Below are 23193 nucleotides of genomic sequence, written 5' to 3'. Positions count from 1 at the left end.
CCATTATATAATCCTAACTTGTTACAAGCATGAGGGCTTGCATGTGGTGGATGTGTATGTAGCAGAGCGGCAGGTCAATCCTGGATGTGTAAATAAGAATGATTTGGTCTTCTGATGTCTCATAGCAGACAGGAAATGCATTTGAGATGGCACAACTATGTTTTTTGGATAAAGGCGTATGGACTTTTCTGGGGGGAAATCTAAATAGTTTTTTTATTTGTGTTAGTTACCGTGTTTGTTTTTGTTTCCCGTGATTCCCAAGACTTGGGAGAACAATTTTCAAAAGCCAAAAGTCTTGTTTATTATTGTTATCTGTGTGATTTCTGTGAGATTCAATTTCCATTTGTTTTAGTTTTTTTGTCTTTATACTCATATAAAAATATATACATTATTATGACATCCCTGCAGGATACAAACCCAAATAGCCCAGGTTGACCTTGATATCTGAAAATGGATTGAGGAGACTTCACATATGACTGATTCAGATGTCTTCAGATTAGATGCAGCTTTATTCAGATCTATAACATACACACTCGAGTGGGAGAAACAGTCGCATACACAGATCGGGCACAGACCAGTTTGTCCCTGAAGACTAAGTGAACAGACTCCTTTATACTGTTTGGCCTGGAGAATCAGTTGTCAATCACATAATCATAACAACTTAGGGTCCCCCACTTAGGTGGTCCCCTCCAAAGGTCAAAGGTGAAGATTACATAATGTTGTTTAGCTCTCCTTTGCACTAAAACATAATAATTACACCTGGAGAATATTAGTTCTCATGACCTCCGATCCTGTCATGGTGTCATACCCAGATGTTTCCCATGACTATCACCACACGGGTCCCTCACATCAACAGTCAGTCATCAGTTGGCACGTGAGGTTCACACACATAATAACCCTGTGTCATATATTGTATAAGATATCTTTGAAAGCATGCAGACTTAATATTCAACCTATCAGTCCTGAAAAAAGATTATGTCTATAACTTGATTGTGCATAACAGGGTTAAAGTTATTCAAGCATTAATACACAAGGAAACCAGGCAACCCAAATATCTGGAGAAAGAAATGGCTTAGACCCCAAACAATAAAAGCACTCATAACAAAGTACACCTGGCTGTCTTATCTTTCCTGCAGAGAGCAGAGTTTTCTAATTTGTGGGAGCAAAGACATAAGAGTTTCTTACAGGAAACAGGATGCTTTGATTTATAATAATAAAGTGACCTGCACACACACACAGAGAGGAGATAAGACACATAACATACTATATAGTTAATATAAACACATGTGGATAACATAAGCAGTAAATAGGAATTTCTACCACAATTCCGTTAATTTCAATTTTGTTTTGCATGTCCAGGTCCTATCTTCAATTGAATCTGTGTCTTGTTTTGGTTTTCTTCTTTTTTAGTGAATATTTAGATATGCGTAGGTCATTCATATCAGAAATAAGATCACATTTAAATGATTTTAATGATCTCAAATTGATTCACTGTTCGTACTGCACTGTGAGGAGTATGAAATAAAATACATTGAGTTGTTATTGAGATTGAGAGAATTATACTGTTTTGAAATAAAGAGGGGCTGTCTTTTCATCATCTTCTTTTAGTGAAAATATAAAATGTACTGTATGTTTGTGATACTGTTAATCATTTGATATATAGCCGAAAAATAAGTTCTCAAAATGTTTCAGTAAACAGAATTCTTTTTTCATTTATTCATCTATGTAATAACCGACATAGGCTAGATCATAGGCTAGATACTGGGTAGGAACTTTTTTTGAGCGGAACGTTGATTGTGTTTCCGTTTTCAGGAGGTCGGTGTCACTTTTGTCCGACACTTTTTTGCATCCGTGTGGAAAAGCGTGTGGAGCTGAACGAAGGATTTAACGAGTGTATTATTATCTTTTACCTGTCAGTATTTTGATGTGTAGAGCTCTATTTTTAACAGTCAATGGTAGAGATATTTCCCATTACCGACACCATCACATGGTTATTAGCTGCAGAGAGAAACAATAAACGCAGCTAAAGCTACGTGGCCACAGATATAAAACAATTGAACAGTTCTATATCTATGTATGTGGTTAACTTGACTAGCAATAACGCTAGCTAACGTGCTAGATAAGCAGCTAATTTCCCAAGAAGTTTATGACCATGTCGGGACTTTTAACGCCCCAAAGTCGTAATGTTAAAGTATTCATCAAAGCGTTTAGACAGACAAGACGAGCTAGATATTCATCAATTAGCTCTCAGTTAAATATCCGCAGCTTTATTTCAGAGAACACAGAGATAGCTGGAGAGCAGAGCCTGACCCCAGAAATCAAACTTAGACTGTTCACCCCGAACTGCAGATTTTGGAGAGAAAGACCAGAACTCTGGCCTTTTGATGACCCGTACTGGGCCATATACTGGCCAGGAGGACAGGCACTCTCAAGGTAATAACTTATCCCCCACAATGAACAGTTGTATGTGTGTAGTGACTGCTGTTTAGTCTCATTCAGTGCCACCTCTGTGCGGTGCAGGTACCTCCTTGATAACCCTGCAGTGTGTCGGGGTAAGACAGTTCTGGATCTGGGGAGCGGTTGTGGAGCCTCGGCCATCGCTGCAAAACTATGTGGTGCTGTTCATGTAGTTGCCAATGACATTGACACTGGTATGCATCTATATTTATCTTGACTATTCATGTACTGTTATTTTTTCTAGTAGCCTAAACGTTTATACCTTGTGGTGGGAAAACCTTCAGCTGGGCCAGATGGTAAATATAGCCACCCTTTCCTTTTAAAAAAACAAAACAAAAAAAAACATGTGAATCAGCCATCTGGAGCCACCATTAGCTTTGTGATTATCTTCTAGTGGACAAAAATAAAATACGTGACCCAGAGGCCTTTACTTCAATTCTTGATTAAAACACGGTTTACAGCATTGTGTGAATAGATATTAAAGTGATCATATTATGCTCATTTTCAGGTTCATAATTGTATTTAGAGGTTGTACCAGAATAGGTTTACATGGTTTAATTTTCAAAAAAAAAAACCACCATATTCTTGTTGTACTGCACATTGCTGCAGCTCCTCTTTTCACCCTGTGTGTTGCTGTTAGAAAAATTATGCTTAGAACGGTTTTGCTTGAGTTTCTTTGTTAAACCATTTGCATCCAAACTGCTGTTTTTAATATTTCTGTTTTAGTATGTCTGTCTTTCATGTGTTAATCATGAAAGCTGAGTAACCTTGCAAGGAGCACAGAATGCATCCCTGAGGGCAGAGAGCATAATGTGGAGGAGATGCCGGGCCTGACCAGAGATAAGAAGAAAGGCTACTGATTGCATGAACCGAATAACTAACTTGACTCCCAACATCTTTAAAAAGCCACTGTTGAGAACACTCTTCAGTCATTTTCTGTACTTAAACTGAAGTGCTGTAAACTGACTCTGCTTGCGCAAGTAAAATAAGCTTAAAGAATAAGAATAAATAATTATCCTAACAGTTGAGCTCTCTGTTTTAGCTACTGAGTGAGACATCTCACTTCTGTTCCATCTTTGTTGGGAGTCGCACATGCACAGTAGCTAGGTGAGGACTATTAGCTAATCAGAAGCAGAGTATGAGTGCGTGCCACGCTAGCAGCTAGGCGAGCATTATAACGTGTGTTACAAAGTGACGCACGTTCATCACGGAAGTAAAGGCTGGACTACAATAGAGCTGTTTGGAGCAGTTTGTGAATAGTGTTTTCTCTGGAAGATGGTAAGTCCCTTTGGGGTGGACTTTGGGCTTTTTCACTTTTTAAACCTATAACGTGCGAAAAAAGATATATAACACAACAAAGGAAAGGGAAAAAGCCAAAAGCATAATATGAGCACTTTAATACAATAAAAATACACTGCAGAAGTCTTTTTTTACACAAACATTTTAGTATGTAGACAACATCAGTAAATATAGAGACAACACTGATGTGGGGCCCTGTGGCAAAAATGTGCTGTTGGGCCCCGGTTACCACCACTGTCAGTGATGGATTTTTTAACAACAGACTTTCAAAGTGCAAAACTCTTAATACAAACAGTGAAACTGAGTGTCTTATTGTTGACACGTGTTCAATAAGTAAGGTTAATGCCAGACGAGGTGTCACATTATCAGGAATGAATGGACGACAGGGAGGCCAGGAACCTCCGACGCACAACTTGATTATGATATTATCTTGCCGGGCATTAACCTGCTAATACCATGGTCAATTGCCAAAGAACACTTTTAAGACCATTCATTTATATTTGAATGCGTTTTTAACTCATGAGCACTCAGCTCATAGAACCTTTTAACTCAGCTATAAGCCAGAAAGCTAACGATTGCTGTAAACCTAAAAAGCGAGATATATATATATATATATATATATATATATATATATATATATATATATATATATATATATATATATATATATATATATAATGCTTGAAATCTTGAATGAAAACAAACCGTTGGGAGTAGATACAAAGCATAACATTTTAATTAAACTGTGAAGTGAAGTGCAGTCCCAGTCATCGTTTTGTCTTCTAGGAATGTAGGATTTACTGTGGTGGTCAAGACATATTTACACATAGTAATGTGAAGGAAATCTTAAGAGCTGATTGAAGAAGTTTCAGGAGACCTTGATGACTTGCGCATGAACATTTACTGAAGCTTGATCAAGGAGAAAAGTTTTTAAACCTCCACTAGACCAGAGATTCACTATGTGTCCATAGGTTATTCTTCACCCAGCTACTGTATGTGTGTGGAGATTCGATTGACTTTTGCACAATTAACAAGAAACTGTGCTTACCTAAGTTGACATAAGTCATGTTTAATGTCACAAGGTTAGATGCAGTGCATTCTAGGGGAAAATGGAGACAGTCTCTGTTGAGTCTGAGTGCAGTCTATCTCCTGAGACTTTGGCCAGCCTTACCAGCTGCACTGACCATTATCCCTCGAAGACAAAGAGACAGGCCATGACCTTCTGCTTTTAGGTTTTGCAAATGTCCAGAATGTGACCTGGGGAAACACTCTGTCACCATAACTGTAGCCTAAAGAAGGAACATTCCTTCACAAGAAATACAGCATAATTCAGTAGAAAGTCATTATTACTCTAAATCATTTTAAATACTGACTTCTAGGGGAGATGAACAGGAAGAATTAAATTGTGTGGGTGTGGGTGTGTAGATAGAGGGAGGGAGAGAAAGAGGAGAACATCCTTTCTATCCAGAGTGGTTATTTGATTACTTATTGATGGATTCTTAATTGAATCCCTTGAAGTGAATTTGACTCTGGTCTTGTTACTCTTAATGTACTCGCTGTATAAGGCACATTTAAAAACAACAGGGGTCTCATTTCTAAAACTGTGTGTAGGATCCTTACTATAAGTTAACGTACGCCCAAAAGCCCAAAATGGCGTACGCCAAAAACAATTCCGATTTATAAAACCGTGCGTACGTACATCTGTAAGCAATGTTCCCTTTATAAATCACAGATTACCTACAAGTGTGCGTACGTGAATCAGCCTCTTATCCCGCCCTGTACACGCCCATTTCTAACCATAAATAGTCAATGCAAAGCACCTCGTGAATGCTGGTAAGTATGTTAATGACACTGGCAGTTGCCAAATCATGACGACTGGCGGAGAAAAAGCAAAAAACCTCTCAGACGCTGGTGAATTGCTGCCAATTGAATTATAATTTCGGCCTGTTGTCGCACAGTGTAGGGAAACCTAATCTATAGACTACCTTTATTAATAATATCTTCCAAAACGGCAGGCATTACGGCACTCGGGGACAGCTTCGCTATACCAGACCTATATGATAAGATTTAACAGAACTATACTGTATATTCTATCCAAACAAGCCTTAGTGATAAAGGTGAAGATTATATATAATATATATATATTTTTTTTAAAAACACTTTTTTCCCTCTGGAAACAGCCGGTTTCCACCAGAGTGGCGAGTACCTGTATTTGGACCGGGGTGGCACGGTTCCGGCGCGTTGCCCTCTCTACTGGACCCAATTAAGTACATAGATCCAAGAGCTCAGCTTTATGGAATCTAAATCGCCAGTCGACTATTAGCCAGTCATCGTCATGGTGCCTGAAGCCTTTTTCTCTCCTGATTCTTCCATTGGGGGTTAGTCCTCCTGCAGGGCCAGCAGTGCCATCATGTAGCATTACACACGGGGGTCACCGCAGTGTTAATGTTGACAACAATTAGAGTGATTGTAGACACCTTGCCAAAATCACAGCATCAGCTGGTGGTATTCCCCCCCCCCCCCCCCCCCCCCACCCCAAGATACAATTTGAAGACGAAAGTCTAATAGACAAACACACTTTTCTTCATGCTGGTTTTGTCACGAACAATATTAAAGTGCGGACCGATAACGAGGACATTAAGTGTAACGATTGCGCGAGAGCTTAACGGCTGTATTTCCAGACTTTGACATTTGATGATATGTGCACAGTATTAAAGATAGATATTTAATTGTTTCCACTGTGTTCTGCCGTTATCTAATGCTAGGGTATTTAAATGCTATCCTGTATTCCATGGAGTCGGGCCGTCTCATCCTCCTGCGCTCCGTAGCGGACAACGTGACGGTGAGACAGCGGCGATTAAATATGAACAAGTTTTGATTTAAGATTTGATTTGTATTTTACAATGTGTTTATGGAACAATTATCACTCAGTACAAGCGCAAATAACACTGTTGGATTTAATCTTCATGGTAACGTGGATGATATGGAGTGAAGAAATGTGCGTGAGGCATATCAATACTTGAAAATATTACGAGTAATCTTTATTACCACATGTACTTTCTGCAGTCTGACTTCAAGTCACCACCTCACCATCTGCGTCGCCAATTTCCATTGTCTCCAAAATGTGCGTACGCATGGGTCAGCGTTTGCGTGGAGGACCGCACATTCTCCCGTCAAGTTTGTTTTTTATAAATCACAACCTTTGCGTGGGAAGTGGCGTACGCACATTTTCAGCCGTTTTGTGCATACGCCACGTTTATAAATGAGACCCCAGAGATGAGCCAAAGTGCTGCACAGTCAAAAAGCAAAAAAGGAACACAGTAACAGAGACACAATACTATATACACAAATAAGAAAGACTGTAAACTGCAGGGGGTCATGCAGGGGGTCCTTTGATGTCTTTCAGGTGGGCCAACACCAGGCTCTCAAAGGATTTCATGACAACAGACGTAAGGGCAACGGGGCTGCAGTGATTTAATCTTGTGACGGAGCAGCAGGATGGGATGGGACACAACTCCAGTATCTGTTGATCTGTGGATGGGGGCTATCACAGACTTGTGAGCTAGTGAGCATTCACACAGCCTGCGTCAGCCGTCAGGCGCTGCGACAGAATCGCAGGTCTTTGCATTCGTTTTGAATGGGGGTCATGAGTTTAGGCTGCAATTGGGGTTGGCGGGGTTTATCGCCGGGGAGGCATGCGGCAAAAAGGTTGAGACTAACTCAACCTTTGGAGAATCATGTAACCAATTAGAGTCGTCGGTGTGTTTTGAGGCGGTGTGAGAGTCCTGTACAGTAAACATGAAACATGCCATCTGGGACAGGGACTTTCCTTGTCTTCTGTCTGTGAGAGCGGCATGTAGGGGGTCAGAGTCGGGAAGGTGAGAGGGTGGCAGGGGGTCTAGGTTGTTGTTTAATGTTGGAGTGGGTGAGAGGTGTGAAACTGGGGCTATTAAACCTGCAATAAAGCACTTTCAGGCCAGCATGTGTCTTGGGTGATCCGATCACAAGTGGCCAGCTCTAAATAAGCCAGTTCACACCTGGCATTAAAATGTGTCTCCACATGTGTCTTGAGTGACCACTTGTAAATCAGATCTCACTTCCCCGCTCTATATATAAATCAGTCCCTCCAGGATTTCGCGGCCTTTTTTTGAGATTGTTGCAGCCCAAAATGCCTGATTTTGTGGGAGCTTTTGTAAAAAATTGCGATAAAAGTTGCAATGTCTTTTGTATGTTTGTTCCAATGAAGTTGCGAGAGACAGTGAAAGTTGCAAAAAAGTTGCGATTTTTTTTTTTTTATAGTTCTTTAAAAATAAAAAGGAAACTTGTTTTGGGGAGAATAAAATTACTCTTGGCTGAGTTTTCCTAGTAACCTTTACAAAAAGGCTCAGGATGCTGCTAATGTTGGTATAATATGAAAATGGCTGGTGGATTTAAGACAAAAAATAATAATTTGTTGAATGAATCAAATTTGAACATGTGTCAGTGGCTTGTTGGTCTTTACATCATTAGTTATTTTCCTAGCCTGGCCTGGGACACACATTCATACGGTTTGATAAAGTACTGACTTTAACTTATCATTGCACTTACAATAACGAGCACAGCTGTCCTCAATGCAGGTCATTGTGTCGTCTCATCTCCTTTTCTCCTGCATTCACCGTGTGTGTGTTGTTTGTGTGTGTGCAAGCGTCAGTCGCGGGGGGTACGGAGCAGTAGCCCCGCTCGCTGCAGAGAGCCGACAGCCAGGATGGAAACGGCAGCAACTTCAGCGACTTTTAAATCGTTAAAGTCTTCATGTTAAAATGTATCGGACGGTCTGAAATTATTTTTCCGAAAGTCTTTCGCTGTACGTTTTGTTGGTAAATGAGTCACACACACGTCTCGTCTTCATATCAAAAACAAGGAAATGACCAACGGGTTGATCATTTCCTCAGAGTGCACGTGGGACTGCTGTGATTGGTTGAATTCGCGTGAATTGGTCGCGATCGCGGCATCGCGAAATCCTGGAGGGACTAATAAATAAACACGTAGTAAACACATGGCTAATACAGCATACTTCACAACGTAAGATTACAGGAATTTCTGTATCGATTTCCTACATATTCGTTAATTTGGGTATATTTTATGAACATAAAAATATTAGATTATTGTGTACCGACCAGTGCTCGAAGTGGACCGGTACTCACCGGTACACAGTACCGGCACTTCTACATTTTACTCTTAAGCGTAGCTGCACTTTTTCTTGCATACCGCATGTATCTACCACTGACAGAGAAAGCGTCAGAGAGATTGACCCTAACGTTACATAAACTACACTACCCAGAGGGCACTACGTGACTTACCTCAGTTCGGAAAAGCTGTCTGATGCCTGCAGCCTGACCGTAACGGATGTTTCACTGCTGAAAACCTAGAAACTAAAAAGAAGTGTGTTGAGTTTGTAAGTCGTTATGTTAGCCTGGCTTCAGAAAGGTACAAAAAGAACGCGTGTGCCAGAGCCAGACACATCAACAGAGGTCCAAGTCCAACCAGAAACATCAGGTACGATTCATGAGCTTCCAACTAACGCTAACGTTGATGTGAGCGGAACAGCTAGTGTTAATGAGGAGTCTGCAGCTACCAACCTTAACGTTACCTTAGTCAATGACACCGACGTCAACAATAACGTGAGTAACGAAACACATGGATGGCCTGACTGTTGGTCAAGGGACCAAATTATGTATTTTTGCTCCACGAACAGCTGACTCGTTTTTAAAGATAACAAACTGGGCTGCAAAACATGTAGCAGCATCCCGTCACTTGCTGGCCAGACAGAGAGGGGACTAAAGCTGTCAAGATAATCACACACACACACACACACACACACACACACACACACACACGACTTGTTTAAATAAATAACAATAAATTGTTGTTGTTAGCAATATCTCCAAGTTTTGTTTTTCACTCTAGAAATCTCAAATGTCATAATGATTTGCCAATGCAAGAGAGTACCGGCACCTTTTTTCCCCATTTAAAGCACTGGTACCGACAGTCTCTGGGGACCTCCGTGCTGACGACACTCCATAGCACACAGTTCTTCAGAAAGCAAGTGATGAGAGCGGGCGAGCACCGGAACAGAAATACAGACACATCACGGATCGTATGATAATAACAACCGAAACACAAGATTCACAGTGATTTCTGTGAAATAAGAAATACTTGTTTGACGCACTCGTAATAAATCTTTGCGGTCTTTTTCAAATTTTCAGACGTCATGGATAACACCGGCAAATGGGTACGTACTGTAATGGCAAAATTACATTTAAGCATGATTCTTTATATTTTTCTGTTTTATTTCTTTTTGTGTTTCTCTCACAAATGCTGGAAGGGAGTTTATCTCATTCCCACATGAAGATTTTGATTTTCTCTACAATATGTGGAGCCAGGAAGTCTGGAGCTGAATGCGTACAGCCTTTGTGTGAACCGATAAAGGTCAAGGTAAACTATCTCCCTACTGTAGCAGTTGCTCCCCTGCCAGTCCAAGATGTACGGGGTATGTGACCCCCAGAGTGATAGTGGGGCAAGAGGGGAGAGACGCAGAGGCTTCAGGGTGTCTCTTATGATTTAGATTGTATCCTGAGTTCAGATATGCCTGTAAGAAAATGCAAAGTCATGTTTAGACCAGAACATGTGTGGCTATCACTCCCTTCTCCTCTTTGTGTATATAAGCTCAGTGTCCTTGATCAACCAGTTGAAGAGACTTTTTCACAATTGAGCTGATGTGCCTTCTGTGAACCTTTCCTGTAAACTTGCAAGTTTATAATAAATACAAAAACCTAACTTGGTTTAGTCTTCGACTGTCCTTATTTTGTTTCGCTATTCTATAAGTCAAAAACTCGACACCTGCTGCATCGAAAAACTTCCACTACAGTACTTCCGTTCACACAGAAGCCGTCAGTTGAGTAAGGCATTTTTGAGAAGTCACAAAACTGGGACAGTCATGGGAGTCACAGGACAGTGTCTGACTGCCCCGGGACAGTCATGGGAGTCACAGGACAGTGTCTGACTGCAACAGGACACTCCTCAGGACACTACAAACAGGACAGGACAGTTTTTGCTTCCACTGCTGCTGGCAGTTTTTTAATGTGGCCCAGGACACATTCACACACACACACTGCTAAAAGAATAGCCGCTTTCCGACCAAGCAGTTACAGGAATGTAGTTATAGGAAAAGTCTACTTCTAAACAGATCTACTAACTACTCTCCCCCAAAACAGTTTTTTCCAATTGCATTCGCACTGGCCAAGTGGCCATAGGGACTATAGGGGGGGTAAGGGAGTGACGCAAGCACGGCAACGGTCTTTATATTAAAATCAGAAAACAAATACACCAAAAAAGTATGAACTAAATACTAAATCTAATGTATATAGCATGTTTGTCATAATTTAAACAGTCTTCCGAAGAGAAACGGTTATGTCTCCCCCGCCTCTGCCTGCTGCGCTATGGACGTGTGTGTGTGTGTGTGTGTGTGTGTGTGTGTGTGTGTGTGTGTGTGTGTGTGTGTGTGTGTCAAGGTTATTATAGTTTTTCATTTTTCATTAGTTTTTATTTTAATTTCATTTTGACTTTTTGTTTTCAAATTCAGTTTAGTTTTAATTAGTTTTTAAAGCGGGTTTGCTAGTTTAGTTTTTATTTTTTGAAAATGCTTAGTCTTAGTTTTAGTCTTTTTTGTAATATGGGTTATTTGTCAGGGGATTCAAAAAGATCAGAAAAAGTATTGTGTAATAATAACTCAACAAAAACGTCATACAATTTTAGAAATATGTATTCACAATGTATTCAACAATAACACCAGTACATAAAATGTAGCCTACATATGGTCATAAATATGTAAACAGTCTACACAAGACGCAGTATGTGCAAAATGTGTAAGACGTGTTTCAGGAAAAAACCTAAATAGCCAACAGACTAAAGAAGACATACATGAACAGGTGTTTTCAACTTTGGTTCGAGTAAAGTAGCGAACTTTTTGAAGTCAATCGACTCACACAGTTTGTAGACGTCCCAGTATCAATACACATATTAACCCACGCTTTTAGTGTTCCTGCGTATTTATTACCAGCAGCTATCGGGTCGCCGGTGAAAGCCCTCCTGTAGTGTTCTCTGTCCTGCTGTTGTCTCCATCATGCTGCCTGGCCCTGTATCCATACATCCATGCCCGTAACGTTACCGGGGTTAGCTTCTGTTTCGAGGAAAGGGGGCTTTGCGTTCTCCTTTACCTTGTTAAGGTAAGCTAGGTTAGCCTTCTAGCTTGTGTGCGCTTCTCAAATGTACTTTAAATTGTACACATATTTTACCACCTTCCACTGCAAGGCACTTTTATCTGACACAGTCATAATCAAATAGGACTGCCGCTTTCTTCCGACTTTCGGTACCGCCATAATGCCAGGCGAGAGGCACGGAGCCACGGACATGTTGTGTTCAATTTTACGTAGAATGTCGGAATTTCTGGGTTCCCAGTCGGAAACTATACACATCTAAGGGAAATGTCATGGTCGGAGAGATATAACGTTATTTGCTCTATGAAAGATCGACAAAGACGAAAACTTTGACATGTGTTGTGATATTTAAACAAACGAACCGTCAACGGCGAAATAAAAGCCTCTTATTTACGAGAGCGGTCTGAGAGACCTCCAGCTTACAGCGAGGTGTCTGAGCATGACTGGCCGAGCGACGAGCTAGAGGCCGGGGCAGGCGCTTGCTGGCTGTCGCCTCACTTCATGGAGGTTCTCAACTCCGAAAACTTTGAAGCAAATTGTCAATACGTCATAAATTTTCGCAAGACTGCCTATATTCGAAATCTAAACAGTTAATTTCTCACCTAAAACGTTGTCAGAAGTGAAATTAGTGATGAATAAGATGGCGAAAATTGTTAAAATCGTCTGTGTTGGTCTGTCTGTACCGGAAACCCGACCCTCGTTGACCTAGGTTCATATGCTGAAAAGGGAAAAGACCCTGCCCTGAAGTAGGAGCTGAAAGAGTTACAGGAACTGCGGCCAGAAGAACTTAAAAATCCCCAAATTGGTCCAGTCGGAACACGAGAATAAAAGGGTTCCGGAATTTTATGTTCTAGGAACTGCAAAAATCCCTCCGGTCGGAAAGCGGCTAATGTGGCCATATGTGATCCAGACCTCCTCCGAATGTGGTCTGAGCGATCGGATGTCAATGCGTCCTTAATGCGTTTTGGGTGCATTCACACCGGTACTTGTAACTGTCCACTTGTCCACTTGTCCACCTGTCCAGCTGTCCACTATCGGATCACCCAAGACACATGTTAATGCCAGGTCTGAACAGGGCCTCTATTGTTGTTGCATGTGCAGAAGGTTTTAGTCGGCACACACGTCTTCACAAAAAAACTGATGTACAATGTCACAGTGTCAGAGTTCATCCAGTATTAGATTCAACCCTGTTGCCAAAATTGAGCTAAATCAATTGTAAAATAGTGTAATATGATACATAGAGCCTGCCGTTGATGCAATAGAAGGTAAAACACTGAAAAGGCCTATTTTTGTTTACAGTTGCAGCGGTTGCGACCCACATGAACTTTGAGTTGAACGGCTTGGAGCCAGCTGTTTGTTTGTCTAACAACATGATTGGTTCACAACCCGAGGGCTTTGACCTGATCCTCCTCGGAGACATGTTCTACGAAGAGGCCCTCGCCACCAGCCTTCACAACTGGCTGGATCGCTGCATCAGCACCCAAGGCACCAAAGTCCTGATTGGAGATCCTGGAAGAGCTCAGTTTGACGAACACGGAATCCGACGACTCCTGCGTCAGCTGGCTCAGTTTGAGCTTCCTGAGTCTGTCAGAGAGGAGAACTACGGTCTGACCTGCAGCAGTGTTTGGTGCTACCGTCCTGAACTCTGAGGAACGGAGAGGATCTTCTGTGCTTTCATATTTGAATGTGATAAATATGAACTCACCTGCTGTGAGAGGTGTTATGTGTTTGCTTTGTACTTATCTTCTTGTACTCACTCAGGGTCGCTCAGTTCAGTTGTCACTTGTTGCCTTACGAAAATACTATCTCCCAATACGACAAAGCAAAATCTTTATATGTGGATGTTTCATTTCCTGTACTGTTGCTTTGTAAATAATAATATAGTTTACATACATTCAAAAGCAAAACAAAGTATAGGAACTACTGACCAATATGGAGCCCCCCTATGTTCATGAAACAAAGAATCTCATAACAATCTGTTTTTTTTGTTTGTTTTTTAATTAATAAATAAAATAATTAATTGACTTTGGGCTCCACAGTGTGACTAATGTTTGTGGTTAAATAACAGCTTTCTGCCTTTCATTATTTAACATAAATCTTGGCCTTTGTTTCATAATAGATGTGTCATGCAGCATTCCTTATTATGCAACATTTGATCTCTAAGAGCCCTGATGCATTAGTAACCGTCTCCGTAGAGTCCTCTTCAAGAGACAGCGGCGATGTAGTGACAAGTAGCTCAATGGGGAAATCTAAATATAATCTAAGAGTAAACATCTTAAAGGTAAACCAGTTATTTTCTTAAAATAATTATGCTCGTGATCCCACTGTGCAGTGATATAACATGTCATTACTTTTTAGGACTTTCCACAAGCAAAACTGTCATTCCTGGTCTATTGATGTTGTTTTTCATCTCAGAAGAAAAAACAAGTTTTCATAAACAGACCAGACTGATCTCATGAAGTGGGGTATGTATGACACGCCAATTCGTATGCCATTATTGCCATGTTATCAAGACGCATACTCGGTTTTTAGCGTGTTTATCAATGCCGTTTGGCCTCCATTGACTTACATTACCTTGCTATTGCGTGTGAATTTACGTCGTAGCGAGTGGTATGAAAGGGCGAAAATCCGCATAGGGAGATTGGTCGGGGTGGTGGATGGGTAAAACACAGGACTTTCACGCAGGAGGTAGTCTGGTTTTAGTACAAATGGGGATAGATTTTAAAATATCCTTTCTGGGGGAGCCAGTGCAAACTGAATAAATCCATCTGTCAGCTAGAAAAAAAGTATTAGTATTCAAGTGTGCTAGTTGGCAGATACTTCCTGTTAGAGCTGCATTGAAAGATTTGAGATTATTCAGATTTAAAGTTGAGGTTGGCAGGTTTAACATTGATTTCCCCTTCTGTATCTAGTATCACAGCTGGGTTTTTCTCATCTCAAAGGAGTGTAGAGGAGAGGGTGCAGAAAGATTTGGGGACAGGCACAGTTCCCCTGTGGATGTTCAAATTTTACTTGACTCTTCTTTGCATTACTCAACTGCCTATATATTTCTACTAACAAAGTCGAAACAAATTACATTGTTATCCTGATTAAACAAACGCATGACAATACCTGATGACACAGTTCTGTTGTTTCACATTAAACCTCAACATGAAAAACATGCCTTAAGTACATTTCTGATGGTTCGTTAAATATGAATTAATATGAATTTGAATAGCAAAATTAGTTTTTTTTTCTCATGAGTTCACAGTGTGCTGTGTCTCAGAATAGCTGGTCTCCAGTGTCTCCTTTGTGTCTTTGATGGAAATCATAAATCAACTGACTTAGGTTGTGTCGTGGAAAAATCCTTCAGCAGGGCCAGAAGTCTTCAGGTTATCCACGACACTTTATAACTCGACAATAAAAATACACTTTCTAATAGTCAAAACACACTAGATCCAAACTGGAGTTCAATTCAGTAATATATTTACTGTATAATGAGCACAATACAATCTTATCTAAGGAATTTCCCCAGTGTGGGAATAATAAAGTCTATCTTATCTTATCAAATCAAGGGCTGTTTTTCCAGGGAATGGCACACTGAATCAGAATCTCACAAGAGCTTGCTTATATCCTGGATAGAATCCCTCCTTTTGTGGAGCCTATTCTCAAATTCCTGTAATGGCAAAAAATTACATTTAAGCACTGTTCTTTTTAATTCTTATGTTTTCATTAGCACATAGCCTTTTCTCTGCATTATTGAAAGACAGTTTATCCTATTTTATCATGTTGATTCGATCCTGCTTAACTGCTGAGACAGAGAGTCTGGAAGACGAAGCGTAGGCCCTTTGTTTGAACTGATAAACTACAAGGCCACTGTAAACCATCTTCCTTCCCAGATCCGTTCCTCCCTTGTCAGTTACAATGTACGGGGAATGTGACCCCAGATGTGAAAGTGGGGGACAGGAGATTAGATGAAGTGGTTTTATGACGCTTTCTGCAATTTAGAAAAGTATCTGGCAGGATCTGTATCTTTATGTGCGTGTTTGACTTTAATCTTCTGACCTTATCTTTATGCTGCCTGTGAGAAAATGTAAAGTCCTGTTTCAAACAGATCATGTGTGAATTGTCACTCCCCTTTCCCCAATGTGCATTTAAGCTCAGTGTTCCCTTAACTCATTTGAAGAATCTGTACTCACTGAGCTGTATGTGAATCTGTTATTCTTCCTATATTTGCAAATATATCTTAATAAAATACAAAACCCTAACTTGGTTTAGTTCTCGGACTGTTTTATTTGTTTCATTCACTAAACTTTGAAAACTCTACCCCTGCTGCAGCAGAAACTTCCACAACATTCCTCTTCATTTCGTAAGTGCTATGTTTTCCAGCATTATATTTATGTGTTCTATTCAAATCACTCATGCAATGAGCTTCGTCATTCACCATTAGTTAAAGACAATCAAGCCGACCCTGGCTACTGGCACTCCTTAGCTTTTTGATTGTTGTCATCTGATCTTCAGCCGACGTTTCTGGAATTTCCCTGTGGTTAAACGGGGAAACGGAGAAATAAATACCACAGTTGTCAGAATTGGCACTCAAACGCAGTTTCTCCTCTTCTCTCTTTTTCCAGGCCAGTTGTAAACTATGGACACCATTTATCATGGGAATTCTCCGTAATAGAGATTGATGGTGGAGATATTTGTTATGCATGATCTTATATACAGTAGTGTGAAAAAGTGTTTGCCCCCTTCCTCATTTCCTGTTCCTTTTGCATGTTTGTCACACTTAAGTGTTTCGGAACATCAAACCAATTTAAACAATAGTCAAGGACAACACAAGTAAACACAAAATGCAATTTGTAAATGAAGGTGTTCATTATTAAAAGGTGAAAAAAATCCAAACCATCATGGCCCTGTGTGAAAAAGTGATTGCCCCCTAAACCTAATAACTGGTTGGGCCACCCTTAGCAGCAACAACTGCAACCAAGCTGCTTTGCGATAACGTGCAATGAGGCTTTTACAGCGTCCTGGAGGAATTTTGGCCCACTCATCTTTGCAGAATTGTCCTAATTCAGTTACATTAGAGGGTTTTCGAGCATGAACGGCCTTTTTAAGGTCATACCACAACATCTCAATAGGATTCAGGTCAGGACTTTGGCTAGGGCCACTCCAAAGTTTTCATTTAGTTTTTTCTTCAGCCATTCGGTGGTGGACTTGCTGGTGTGTTTAGGATCATTGTCCTGCTGCAGAACCCAAGTTCGTTTCAGCTTGAGTACACGAACAGATGGTCGGACATTCTCCTTCAGGATCTCTTGGTAGACAGCAGAATTCATAGTTCCTTTTATCACGGCAAGTCTTCCAGGTCCTGAAGCAGCAAAACAGCCCCAGACCATCACACTACCACCACCATATTTTACAGTTGGTATAATGTTCTTTTTATGAAATGCAGTGTTCCTTCTACGCCAGATATACTTGGACACACACCTTCCAAAGAGTTCCACTTTTGTCTCATCGGTCCACAGAATGTTGTCCCAAAAGTCTTGGGGATCATCAAGATGTGTTCTGGAGAAATTGAGACGAGCTTTGATGTTCTTTTGCTCAGCAGTGGTTTTCTCCTTGGAACTCTGCCATGCAGGCCATTTTTGCCCAGTCTTTTCCCTGATGGTGGAGGCATGAACGCTGACCTTAACTGAGGCAAGTGAGGCCTCCAGTTCTTTGGACGTTGTTGTGGGGTCTTTTGTGACCTCTTGGATGAGTCGTCGCTGCGCTCTTGGGGGTAATTTTGGGCGGCCGGCCACTCCTGGGAAGGTTCACCACTGTTCCATGTCTTCGCCATTTGTGGATAATGGCTCTCACTGTGGTTCGCTGGATTCCCAAAGCTTTGGAAATGGCTTTATAACCCTTTCCAGACTGATAGATCTCAATTACTTTCTTTCTCAATTGTTCCTGAATTTCTTTGGGTCTCGGCATGATGTGTAGCTTTTAAGGATCTTCTGGTGGACCTTACTGTGTCAAGCAGCTCCTATTTAAGTGATGCCTTGATTGTGAACAGGTGTGGCAATAATCAGGCCTGGGTGTGGCTAGAGAAATTGAACTCAGGTGTGGACAACCACAGTTATAGTATGTTTTAACAAGGGGGGCAATCACTTTTTCACACAGGGCCATGATGGTTTGGATTTTTTTTCTCCTTTAATAATAAACACCTTCATTTACAAATTGCATTTTTGTGTTTACTTGTGTTGTCCTTGACTTTTGTTTAAATTGGTTTGATGTTCAAACACTTAAGTGTGACAAACATGCAAAGGAACAGGAAATGAGGAAGGGGGCAAACACTTTTTCACACCACTGTAAATGCCTTAAACTGTCTGACATATGATAATGTGGGAACCTCATATGGCACATGCTGTTGATGTTAGGGGCCTGGGTCATATGGGATCATTGGAAACATTTGGGTGTGTCGCTATGATGTACTGTATATAATGTGTCATGAGAGATTATGTTAGACTGTGGGGTGCCTTTTACCTTAGGTGGGTTTGGTGGCAGCGGTGGTGGACTGTGAAGTGCTTTTATGGGAGGTTTAAGGGGGTTTATAATTGGAATAGCAAATTGTGCCAATATGCATGGCCATCAGAGGCCCCTTATTTTGGGAGGCCCCGAGCGTTAGCCTGGTATCCCTCTCCAGACAAAGCACACAGTAAAAACATTCCACATTCTTAAGACTAACAGTGTGTCCTTGAATTGATACACATTCCTTCTCTCCACAGCTCTATGTATCTTTCTTCTCTAGGCCTCTATCTGCTGGGAATTAAAAGTTGAAGGCCAAATCAGTTCGCTTTTGGTAACTTTTAAGAGTAACATTTCACCTCTCTTGGGAACCGGCAGTTGAACACTTTCACAGGAGAAGCAGGAAGGACAAAGTATCACATTGCACACTTATTCACAACACAATAAGAGCATACCATTCTATTACACAATCAAACCAATCAAAAAAAAAAAAAAGATTTATAAAGTTAATCAGTTTATTAATGTTAACAATACGTTCCACACTGAGTACCCGTCACATTGATGCTTTTGAAAATATGACACGCAGAGATCCATCAAACAGGTGTCCTGCATCAGCATCTATCTAATAAAGCGAGACGTATCTGTATATATGTATGTATGTATGTGTGTCCGTGTTTGGGGGGGCGTGTTTGAAGGGAAAGTAACCTGCAAACCTGCACGTCACACGCAGACACCACATGCAGAACGCTTTACAATGGGGGGGCTTCCAACGTTAACTACATGATTGCTGGAATGATTGCTGGATATAAGCCAGACACTATATAGTATTAAGTTGCTGTGAGCTGTAGTGTTGAGTTTAAAAAAATAATGCTGATCTTTGATATCAATGTAGGCTACTTTGATGTTTTGATGTATTCACAATATACTCTAAGTATTGTGCTAATTAGATCTTTTCTGATACTTAGCATACAGGAGGAAGCTGTTTGTTCACATGGCAGGAAGAAACCCCAGCTGTGGTTGGCTCCAAGTGCACTAGACTAGATTATAACAAAAGAATGTCTATTCCTGTAGTTTGAAAAGAATTGACACCCACATGGTAGGATCTTGTTTGTGACCGGAAGTAAACTCAAAACACATGGATTTGGAAATACTGCCTTCTTTTGGGCGACGACGGACCAATGGAAAAGGTTTTCATCTAAGGAACCCACAACTTCAAGGGAATATATTTGTGAAACTGAGAAATGTTTGGGACTGTTAAATGTGAATCCACAAGGGAGAAGCAACTTTTCAGTCCGCTGCAGCGTAAAACTTTTTTTTGTCATAACATTTTCTTATTCAATTTTTTTGTGATTCTTCATTGGACCAAGCCCCTCTTTCCTCACAATTCAAGAAAATGCAACAGTAACCTACATTCACTTCTAAACAGAGGCAGAACATCTCGATGACAACAATCTCAGAGCTGAACCGGGCAGACGCAGCAGTTTTCGTCAGATTCACCCTGGGTCGTGTGAATTAAGTCTACTGCTAACTTACAACACTAATAACATTACCATCGCCAAAATACCCCCCGAATCAAATCCCCTACTTCACTGTTAACCATCAAGCCACTAAAACTGTATGGAAATTAACACCTCTGCTGAAGTGTTAAATTTGTTAATGATCATTCGTTGTCACACAGACAACGTGTCTCTCTCTCTCTCTCGCTCTCTTGTAAACAGGAAAGTTAGTCAGTCAGTTAAATGAAGTTCTGGTCACCACGCTACAGGCATACACTAAAAATGTAAATTCTTATTGTCTTTAGCATTACAGGTTGTTACATTATCAGAAACAAATCAGAAATTATGCTTACTTCTTCAACAAAACTATTACTTTTTTACTGTAATTTATTACAAAGTGAAAAAGTGCACTTGTGTTCGTTAGTTGTGGAATGCAGGGAAACCAACTTTTGGAGTTTACGCCATGTTTATATGTATACAAGAATCCTATGTATGCACAAGGCACATACAGGACATTAGGTAAGGCTCGACCCATCTACGTCAAATATGAAGCATGATATAAGATACATAAAATTGCTTAACAAGCCAAATATTTAGCAAGCCATAACTATTTTTAATCATGCATTAGGCACATAAGTCAAAAGGCTTTGAGTGCACAGCCAGAGATGCACAGTGCGACCCTCCGGCAGGTTTGAAAAAGCCTGTTTTGTTTAAGAGCTTAAGAAAAACCACTTACTTAACCTAGAAATAAGCTGAAAAAAACCAATATGTTTCTCAAAATATCGACCGTCCCTGAATGCGTCTCGGCAAAATTAGCCAACATTACGTAAAAAAGCTCTAAAATTAGGCCAAAAAAACCCTAAGAGGGTAAAAAAACTCACATAGAACATGTCCAACTTCAAAAGAATTTAAAGAATCAACCATTTGCATGATCAAGAAGCTGTAAAATGCATACAATTCTATGTTTTTCAACCTACAAAAAGCTACGCAGTTTTGTTTCCTGTGAGGCATGGCCATGTGATGAAAATCCATCCAATCCGTGACTGTGACTGCAAGCCTAAGCACCAAAACACAATGCCTAGTGGTAAACAGTGGTGGAAGAAGTATTCAGATCATTTACTTCAGTAAAAGTACTATTACCACAATGTAATAATACTCTGCTGAAGTAAAAGCCCTGCTTTGAAAATGTTACTTAAGTAAAAGTATGTAAGTATCATGAGGAAAATGTACTTAAAGTTATACATCATTTGGAAGTACAGTACTTCAGTAAATGTATTTAATTAGATTCCACCACTGGTGTTAAGTTTGTACAAATGTAAATAATTCTTTGTGTGAATGATGTAGCCTACAGCCAAAATTCTTTTTTTTCTTCCTGTATTGTATATACAAGTGTTCCATTAGGGAAATGTTGAATTATCTGATTCAAATAATAATAAATCTAAATTACGTTTTTCCTTTTATGCCATTATAACTTTGCTATACAGCTGAAAAGACATTTAGCAGCTATTCCTACTTCTGGTCATGGTTGTGCTTGTTAATTTCAGATGCCAGACTTGCAGATAGAGTGATAAATGAGCTCACAATGAGTAATACTGTGACAGGAGAAAAAAACGCATTAACGGCTCGGGTTTCAGAGTTAAAGGTCACATGGTTGCTGCAATAGGTTAGACAGGATGCTGCGGTTAAGTGGCTGCAGCTGCTGTGCCAATTTAAACCAGAGGAACAAACTGTCTGAGTTGGAATCAAAATTCTTATTTCAGAGAACCATTTTTATTTTTGTAAATTTATTTTTGTGTATCTAAATTAAGTGAGGTTTCAAAGCGGTGAGACTTGACTATAATTCATGTAGCTTGACCGCTCAACACAAGAAACTGTTTCTATTATGCCTGCTGGCATACAGCAACTGGAATCAGACTGGCTGTCAAACAAAGACAGCACAATTGGATACAAAGCCCATTAAAACATGTTTGTGTGTGTATAATATACAGGTATGAGTTACTTAAGCTTTTTTAAACTCAGAGTGCATGATGATGTAAAATAATAACTTAGTCCAACTTTCAGTATTTTAAAAGAAGTGAATGTTCTGATTTGGACAAACTCAAAAGCATAACTTAAGAAGTTATGTTAAATTATGTGACTGTTAGGATAATTATTTATCAAAGAATGGACAAAATCACTGGAGTTGTTTCTTTAAGCTTATTTTACTTGCGCAAGCAGAGTCAGTTTACAGCACTTCAGTTTAAGTACAGAAAATGACTGAAGAGTGTTTTCAACAGTGGCTTTTTAAAGATGTTGGGAGTCAAGTTAGTTATTCGGTTCATGCAATCAGTAGCCTTTCTTCTTATCTCTGGTCAGGCCCGGCATCTCCTCCACATTATGCTCTCTGCCCTCAGGGATGCATTCTGTGCTTTTTGCAAGGTTACTCAGCTTTCATGATTAACACATGAAAGACAGACATACTAAAACAGAAATATTAAAAACAGCAGTTTGGATGCAAATGGTTTAACAAAGAAACTCAAGGAAAATCATTCTAAGCATAATTGTTCTAACAGTGACTCATAAAAGTTGTATCTCTCTCTTTCTTTCTTTTTACAGAGAGGCTGTGCGGTCACTAGTGGGGTGAAAGGTCTCTGCGGTCACTAAATGTAGGGCTGCAAGTAGTCTCGCTTTGCCAGACTCTACTCCAAAGCTGAAGGAGGGTTTGGCTACTCCACATACAGTGCCTTGCAAAAGTATTCACCCCCCCCCCCTTGGCTTTTTACCTATTTTGTTACATTACAGCCTTATGTTTTTTTAATCTGAATTGTATGTGATGGATCAGAACACAATAGTCTAAGTTGGTGAAGTGAAATGAGAAAAATATATACATAAAACTATTTTTTAGAAATAAAAAACTGAAAAATGGCATGTGCGTATGTATTCACCCCCTTTGTTACAAAGCCCATAAAAAGCTCTGGTGCAACCAATTACCTTCAGAAGTCTCATAATTAGTGAAATGATGTCCACCTGTGTGCAATCTAAGTGTCACATGATCTGTCATTACATATACACACCTTTTTTGAAAGGCCCCAGAGGCTGCAACACCGAAGCAAGAGGCACCACTAACCAAACACTGCCATGAAGACCAAGGAACTCTCCAAACAAGTAAGGGACAATGTTGTTGAGAAGTACAGTCAGGGTTAGGTTATAAAAAAGTATCCAAA

General features: G+C 40.2%; 1 protein-coding gene across 1 annotated transcript; it reads left to right on the top strand.

Moving 5' to 3' along the window:
- Window positions 1-1759: 1759 nt before the first annotated feature.
- Window positions 1760-14036, top strand: etfbkmt (electron transfer flavoprotein subunit beta lysine methyltransferase). Its single transcript, XM_078257599.1, has 3 exons — window positions 1760-2433; window positions 2521-2651; window positions 13311-14036. The coding sequence occupies exons 1-3, from the start codon at window positions 2147-2149 to the stop codon at window positions 13658-13660; spliced, it is 768 nt and encodes a 255-aa protein (XP_078113725.1). The 5' UTR covers window positions 1760-2146; the 3' UTR covers window positions 13661-14036.
- The last annotated feature ends 9157 nt before the right edge of the window (window positions 14037-23193 follow it).

Source organism: Sander vitreus, chromosome 8, assembly GCF_031162955.1.
Source record: "Sander vitreus isolate 19-12246 chromosome 8, sanVit1, whole genome shotgun sequence".
Classification (NCBI taxonomy): domain Eukaryota; kingdom Metazoa; phylum Chordata; class Actinopteri; order Perciformes; family Percidae; genus Sander; species Sander vitreus.
This window is presented reverse-complemented; position numbering and strand designations above follow the sequence as displayed.